Source organism: Physeter macrocephalus, chromosome 4, assembly GCF_002837175.3.
Source record: "Physeter macrocephalus isolate SW-GA chromosome 4, ASM283717v5, whole genome shotgun sequence".
Lineage (NCBI taxonomy): Eukaryota > Metazoa > Chordata > Mammalia > Artiodactyla > Physeteridae > Physeter > Physeter macrocephalus.
The window spans coordinates 17,297,175-17,305,441 of record NC_041217.1 but is presented as its reverse complement, the minus strand read 5'-3'; the positions used below and the strand labels follow the sequence as shown (position 1 = coordinate 17,305,441).

At 47.6% G+C, this 8,267-nt stretch overlaps 1 protein-coding gene across 3 annotated transcripts in view; it reads right to left on the bottom strand.

The window, feature by feature from the left end:
* Positions 1–8,267, bottom strand: part of TGFB2 (transforming growth factor beta 2) — a 91,596-nt gene that overhangs the window by 31,424 nt on the left and 51,905 nt on the right. For all 3 annotated transcript variants that reach the window (XM_007126132.4, XM_007126133.4, XM_007126134.4), the window contains one exon: positions 680–843. In XM_007126132.4, coding sequence (XP_007126194.1) covers positions 680–843 — 164 coding nt within the window. The remainder of the gene's footprint in view (positions 1–679; positions 844–8,267) is intronic.

The following is an 8,267-nucleotide window of genomic DNA, read 5'->3' as shown; positions in this document are numbered from 1 at the left end:
ATCATCATCACATCGTCATCATCATCATATCATCATCATCATCATCATCACCACCATCATCATCTTTTGACACAGTTGCCTAGCAACTGTACTTAGGGAGATGAGATGTCAGGGCTGCCTGAAATCATGGTGGACAGTGGTGAACAGAGGATGTGCCTCTGGTGTGGGATGGACTAGAATGCGGGTAGAATCAGAGAGGTAAAGGAGGCAGGATGAGGTTAGTGAAGAGACGGGAGGTAGCAAAGAGAGGAAGAAAAGAGAGTGAAAAAGATGGAGAGGGAGACAACAGGAAGGAAGTGAGGAGGGAAGAAAAGGAGAAAGGGATGGCCATCGAATGAGAAAAGAAAGGTAGCTGACTTCCCTCCTTGGGCTGAGACTGGTCCTACATCATCTGACTTTACAGAGTAGGGGGTGGGCTTCTGGACTTGAGCCCTCCCGAGGATGGGCACTCTAGCCATTCATGCCCAGAGCTTCCCCCCTTCACTCTAAATGTTCTGCCTTCCTGAGAAAGTGAGGAATGAACTGTCACTGTGAGAGGAATAATAAATGAGGGTCTATGTCATGATTATGCGTGTAGAAAAGGGCGTATCTCAGTTCAGAAAAATCTCAGTCTGTAGGAAGTCCTTTATCCTAAGACTTCAAACTGATTGTCCATTCAAACAACGCAAACAAAAGTTACCTGATACAGTTCGATCCGTTGTTCAGGCACTCTGGCTTTCGGGTTCTGTAAACGAAAGACTCTGAACTCGGCCTTCACCAAATTGGAAGCATTCTTCTCCATGGCGGAGACGTCAAATCGGACAATTCTGAAGTAGGGTCTGTAGAAAGTGGGCGGGATGGCATCTGTAAAAAGTTAGGGCAATCATTCAAAATGATAAAAATCCATTGTTCTCTCACAAAAGACCACGCAGCATGAGACAGGCTTAAGAAACCATACGGGAAATATCTACAGAATGATTTCATTTCCAATGGCCAATTTAATATCATTAACAATTGAACCAGAAAAAAAAATATAAACATCTGCATTTGGTTACAGGAGCAGCCGATTAATAGGGATTAACAAACCACTTCCAACTCCATTTGAGGCTATAAAGTTAACCCTCTCCTTTGAAAGTTGACAGAGTGGTGGAAAACCCTAGATGGTTATAAATTGGAACAAGTTCATGACAGTGGATGCCTGGAGAGAGCCGTTGGGCTTGCGTACACTTTCATCAGTTGTGCCAGGAAAAGAGCTCCTAATGGCAAGCAGTTTGCCCATGTATTTTTTTTCCTTGAAATTTTGGCACTCAAACACTCTGCTCTCTCCAGCTTCATGGACTGCATCTTTTTTGGCTTTGATAATTTGGTCTTTCACACACATAGGACCAAATACACCCTCTAGACAAGTTAGGGTGAGGACATTTGAATAAAAATACACAGATTATGGCTATACCAGTCCAGTCTTAAAATTCTTTATTTGGCATAAATGTCCATTGGAGGGAGGGAATCCTAGCTAATGAAGAGAAAAAAAAAAACAACCCAAATGCCTTCTGTTCTGAGCCATGAAAAATACAGAGATGCAGAAAGCCCACAGCAATTTCAAGTTCATGGGCTGCTAGAATTTTGCTGTTATTTTGTAGTAACCTGTCATTGCCTTTGAATATGCAACTTGAGGTTACCCCCAAACCAAAGCAAGTCCAAATTCTATCCCCATACTTCATATACAACACCGATTTATTAAGCAGCTACACTGGGCAGGCCACCTGTTACAACAGGTACGTTCCTACAGTATAGGTAGAATAGGTATATTTCTACAATACTCTTCCAAAATCTCCTGCAAACTTACTTTCATTATTATGGAATGTTCCATCCAACTCTGACGGCTCCATGATTTTCTACCCCCTCCTCAATTATGTCACTTCATTGCAACATAATCATTCATTTTTTTACGGCTTCTTACAAATGTTTTTATTACTTCATTATTATGTTTGCTTATTTTGTTTCCCCATGAAATTTTAAGAATCTTGAGGACTAAGCATTCTTTCCAGGTCTTTATTTTTCCCCATCTACCTAGGACAGGGCTCTGCACACATGGAGCTCACCAAATATCCACTGCTTACGAAGTTGGTCATCAACAAGAGTCTTGAAAGACTCAGGCATCTGGCTATTGGCAAGACTAGCTTCTTATTAAATAAGTGAACCATCCTGCTGATCTTAAAATAGAAATAAATACCTTTTGTGATTTCCTGGGAAATCCATGCCCTGACAATTACACTGAAAAAAAAAAAAATGCTAGGAACACACCAACATTTCCTCATCTTAAGAGCTCTGAACTTTTTTCCCTCATAGAGGCTTTTCCCCATCCCTTTCCCATGTCCTGTGGCTGCTGGAAAGCAGCTCATGGGGATGTGGTGAATTTCAAACCATGCTCTGCTCGATGACTGCTTCACAAAGGACTGTGTGAATTGAAGCTTTGTAGCTCAGAAGCCTCAGAAACAAAAACAAACAAGCAAGAAAACAAAACCCCCCAAATCTAAAGCACCCACGTTTCAGAGAAAAGAAGGTATTCATGCGGACACGGGGATGGCCCGCCGCATCACTATCGTGAAATACTTGGTGGACAGTTTCAGGCAGACAAACATTCACCCAGCCAGGAAGGTTTCGGGAGCCCCCTAGCTTAGCAATTTGCAAAGGTAGCTGCAAGAACAAACTGACCTTTCTCTCCGCTGGAACGTGCCCAGCCCAGGTGATTGGACAGGCTTGTCCCATCCTGATCAGCTCAGCTGAAAACTCTCTGGGGGCCCAGGTAGAGAGGCCTGGGGAGGGCTGCGGCCAGGCCTCCTGGCTTCACACACTCTCTAGTTTGGCCAGAACCTTCCACAGGCCTAGTGGCTGCATTCAAGTTCGCATGGCCTCCCCGTTAGACAGCAGAAGCTTCAAACATGCTTTGAAAGAGCATCCTGAAAGCGCAAAGCTGCTTCAGTGCATTTCCTGTCATTAGCAAGAGTAAACATCTCATTGGTTTTCTCCCTCTTATGGGAACCCCCTTCAGGCCTGTGTTACTTCCACAGACACCCATCATTCACACCCGCCAACCCCAACCTTATCCTTCCATCAAGTTTGTAAATAAGTGCTCTTGAGATTTATTTTTATTCTCTTTTGTGTTTATTAAACTTTGAACAATTTTTTTCCCTTTCTGGTCCTCTGCCCATAAACACACTTTCTTTTTATGGCCGCTTTGGACCAGGAGGTCAATTTTGTTTCTCCTTCTTCTAAGCAAATCATCCAATGATCCTGTCCTAGGCTTTCGAGCTCTGAAGGGGTGTTTGCAAATATTTACAGGAATCGCTTGATAGTTAAGTACGTTGTTCGGCTCTGCTCCCTATACCCTGGCAAACGGCCCTCCTCCCCTCTGGCCATTATAACCATTTCGGCTGCTTCAACTGCCTGATAATACAAATCCACAGTTTTGGTTCTTGCTTTATAAGTCGAAGCGTTTCACAGGAGGTGAAATGGCAGCTAAGCATTCCCCACCAGCACGTCGGCTTTGGTCTTGTGACCACAGTGAAGGGACCAGGCCAGCAGGACACAGCAGCTTTTCCCACACCCCTGCCCCAGCACCCGAGAGTGGGAACTCACTGGATAAAGACTGGTAACTAAAGAGCTGACTACCACTTCTAAGGGTCAGCCCCAGCTGTCCCTGGCTGCCCTCTGCTACGGGTCACCAGTCCCCTGCCTGGCTGAGGAACTTGAGCGACTTGCCAAATATCCTTACGTTTGGGGGAAAAAAGAAAAATCACAGCAAAGTGCTGGGGCCTAGACTGTGACCCTGCCCTTACCTCGTAAAGGCTTTTGGACGCCTGGTGCAAAGAGCTCAACGTGGCCCCACTACACCCAGCCTGGATGCTGAGGCTCGGTGTGGCTGGGTAGGTAGGTAATGGCTAGGGCAGCCCTAATCCACCCATCCAGCCTTGGAGGGATGTAGCTTTTTTCTCCACCTTCTCCAAGAACTCATTTCCCCCTTTGGAATGGGACATCTCTCTAAGGGCCTCTGGAATTCCGATCCAGTTCCTACCCCACTGCCAGGTAGTCGGGGACTTGTGTGTTTGGCCTTTGCTAACTTGCCCAGGCTCATCCTAGCTGGCACTCTCCTCTCGATGTCTGACCCACTTTTTTCGGTTCGATCAGATGCACCTTCCTCTAGCCCTGTGGATTTCAGGCCACCAGGCTTGCTCTGCTTCTCCCCTTCCCTGCCGCCCACTGCCCCCTGTGCCTTCCTCTCGTGGAAAAGCTTGCACATGGAAGATTCCAGAATGCCACCCAGTGAGTGGTATTCCCCTCCCCTCAACCCGGCCCACACATCCCTGCTAAATCCCACTTGGGGGAACAGGCAGAGGAAAAAAAAGAAAGGGAGGAAATCTAGCTACTGATTTACAAAGTAATCATGTACAGGACACCTAAACCTGTGATAGCATAGGATCACAAGCTACTTTTATAAGCATTCTAGGTTGACTTGTCGTCTCTTCCAAATTATCGATTAGCTCATTTGTAAATCATCTTCTCCTTGTGTTAACACCCTGCGGCCAGGAACCTTCACTTAAGAGTTCTTTGGTTCCCCATGGCCCAGGGATGGCTTCATGGGCACGTGACCAGGGTGGTGGTACCGGGTCCCAAGGTCAGAAAAGCCTCACACTGGAGTTTGATGCTCTGTGGTCACCATCTTGAGACCCTTAATCATTTCACCTTTGAATTTAGGCTTCGTACGTGAAGTCTGACGGGACAACGGAGCACGTGCAGGGGCATGGGGCCTCACTCACGTGCTGGGCCACCCTCCCGTCACCTCCAGGCCTCCCCGGGACTGGAGCTCAGCCCCCTGACCCCTGCGCCCAGGACAGCCGGCGTCAGGCGCCCACACCTGAACATCTCCGGGCAGGGCATGGGGGCGGCTGTTTCAGCTGAGGCTGGCAGCATATTCAGAGGCGGCCCGGTGGGAGAAAGTAGCTAGTCCTTCCACAGTCACATACAGTTATAGGATCCGAATGCAGTGGGACCTTTAAGGCCATTTGAATTTTAACCCCCAATCAAAAAGTCCTAGCTATGGGGCAAGAGGGACATCAGCGGGATTTTCTGAGCCTGTTTCTTCATCTATATAAGGAAGTAAATAATTTCCTATCTCATATGTATTGACTCAGGTTGTCAGTTCACACAAGCCAGCAGACAGAGCATTCAGGCACTGGGTCTCGCACAAATTCCCCCTCAAAAACGTCCCTTCCTATCCCCCTCTCCACCCTGCAGCAAAGATGCTAAATGGTTCTTGGGCCTTCCTTGAATGTCCCACCGAGAGAGAACACTCTCTTACCACCTAACTTAATTAGAAGAGAAGGGGTAGAGAAGCAGCTAAGTGTCCCGGGACAGTTTATAAATGACTCTGAACACAAACCAGAGAAAGCTCTTACAACATCACCAACACGTGAGGAGCTCTGCCAGAAGGTGCAGACGTGGAGCCTGAAAGAAACACCCCAAGGATGTCCAGAGCTCAGCCTTTAGGGAGGCAAGGCTTCGATCATCTATCCTGAATCTGGTAGCCTGTTGAGCCAGATGGCCACCCAGCTCACTTGCAGCTCTGCCATTTCATCATTCTCATGTTGATATTCTCCATGGATGGAGCCTCCAAAAAAGTATTTTTTCTCCCCTAAATTTTACATCAGATGACTGTCCCTCACCACCTGCTTTAGAGTCACATGGGGGGCTTATGAATATGCTTATTACCTGCCTCTATCCCAGACCTACTGTGTGAATCCCAGGTGATTCTGTTTTACATCCAGATTGGATAACATCTGCCCTAGACAATGTCTAACCATAATGAACTTGGCCAGGCTTCCCTTCCCTTCAGTGTTATGAACTGGTTAGGGATGAATAAAATATGTCTATCCCACCATCCCCCCCCCCCCTAAAAAAGAATGGCCTGGTCTCACTGCAGCCTCAGAATTTACTTCACAATCCCCTCCCATTTTCTAATAGTTTTATATGCTTCATGTCTGCTAAGAAGGTGGGTTTTTTTTGTTTTTTTGTTTGTTTGTTTGTTTGTTTTTGCGGTACGCGGGCCTCTCACTGTTGTGGCCTCTCCCGTTGCAGAGCACGGGCTCCGGACGCACAGGCTCAGCGGCCACGGCTCACGGGCCCAGCCGCTCCGCGGCATGTGGGATCTTCCCGGACCGGGGCACGAACCCCCGTCCCCTGCATCGGCAGGCGGGCTCTCAACCACTGCGCCACCAGGGAAGCCCATAAGAAGGTGTTTTTAATCCCCATTTCACAGATTCAGAAATCAAGAGCAAGGAGAGTGAAATAACTCCTGGCTAAGGGCAAGGTGAAGCTGGCCTGTCAATCAAAAGCTCTGGCTTTTCACCACAATATCCTGCCTTCCGTGCAAAAGAGTCCCCTGAGTCAGAGACGTGAATCCCACCCCAGGCAGAAAGACCAACACCCTCACTGGAGCACTGTTGCAAAAACGGGCACAAAGAAGTAGCTCCTGCATAACTAGAGATCTGTTTGACCTTGCAGTAAAGCTCCAGAAACTTTAACGCCAGGCCCAGTATTTTCACTGATACTCCTTAAAAGAATGGCTCTGGTTTGGAGATCTGGGGCTTGTTCATGCGGAAGTTCCCCCCAAGAGGCACTTTGCTAACACTAGGACTGCCCAGGATCATCTGGACGCCCATACGAGATGTGTCTGGTGCCTCTATCCTCAGTAGCATCCGCTGGCTCTCATCCTCAAGCTCCTCAAACAAACAGAACAAACTCTTCGTTCCCCTTTCCAGAAATGACTGCACTTTCCCCACAGCTCTGCAGTAATTGGCGTGGACTTTTGACAGTGCTTAACGGGTGTAGTGGCCCCTCATTCCTGACATCCCCAGCTTTGAGGGAAGTAGTTTGGGGTTCATTAGACATTCCCCAGAGAGCAGCAAGACAAGCAACCCGCCACATGATTGGAGGGCAAGAAATGAGCTGCTATTTGTATGTGCGCGGACACAGCCAGCAAGAAACCAAGACAATTGTGTTTGGGGGTTTTCTCAAATTTGTCTTGGCACACGGGAGATAGATTCGATTTCACTACCACATCCCAAACACTGCTGACATTCAAGTCACAGCAACTTAACACAAAGTGACTGAGGGATAAACAGCGCATCACCAGTGGTTTCTGATGTTCTCCCCGGCCATCCCTCCTATTAAATGTAACCCAGCACCGGAGCATCTGTGGTGGAAAGTGGGTGTCTCCGAGCAGGGGACAGACCTAATGTGCTGCTGGCAGTTGGGAGTCACTGTGTCAGCATCAGCTTATGTGACTTGGCCTTCATCTGACTGCTATTTGAGACTGTGCACGCTGTCAGCAGGACCGTTTTGGCCCCTTCTTACACAAAACCAAAATAAAAAAAGTAAAATCACAGAGATGCTGGCCCACAGTGGTTGGTTTTCTTGCGCTATGACAGACACGGTGTTTCTAGTGTCTACTCCAAAGTTTCCATGCCCTTCATAAAAACCTCATTTATGTGGAACACCTATTTTGTTTTGATTCTTCTATGTTTCTCATCGTGCTCAGGACTGTGTATGGAGAGGGCACCTGGACCCACTTTTGCAGGCAGGTGGACCACGAATGGGACATATTCCTTTGGAATGATGTCACAGTGGGAGGCTGTCCTCCTGGTTGGAGTAGGTGACTGAGGCCACTCTTCTCTGCTATTGTCTCACTCTTTAAAGCACATACAACTCTCTTGGTTTATTTTTTTTTTCCCTCTCTCTCTCCTTATTTTCTCTCCTTCCTTTGCTCCATTTTCTTTCTCACTTTTCTTACTTCTCTTCAATCTGTGCTTCTTTTTCTCTAAAAAAAAGCCATCGGCGGGGCTTCCCTGGTGGTGCAATGGTTACGAATCCTCCTGTCAATGCAGGGGACATGGGTTCAAGCCCTGGTCCGGGAAGATCCCACATGCCACAGAGCAGCTAAGCCTGTGCACCACAACTGCTGAGCCTGTGCTCTAGAGCCCACGAGCCACAACTACTGAGCCTTCGAGCCACAACTACTGAGCCCATGAGCCACAACTACTGAAACCTGTGCACCTAGAGCCCGTGCTCCACAACAAGAGAAGCCACCACAATGAGAAGCCCGCGTACCACAAGGAAGAGTAGCCCCTGCTCGCCACAACTAGAGAAAGCCCGCGCGCAGCAACAAAGACCCAACACAGCCAAAAATAAATAGATAAATTTTTTTTACATGTTAAAAAAAAGGGTGAAGG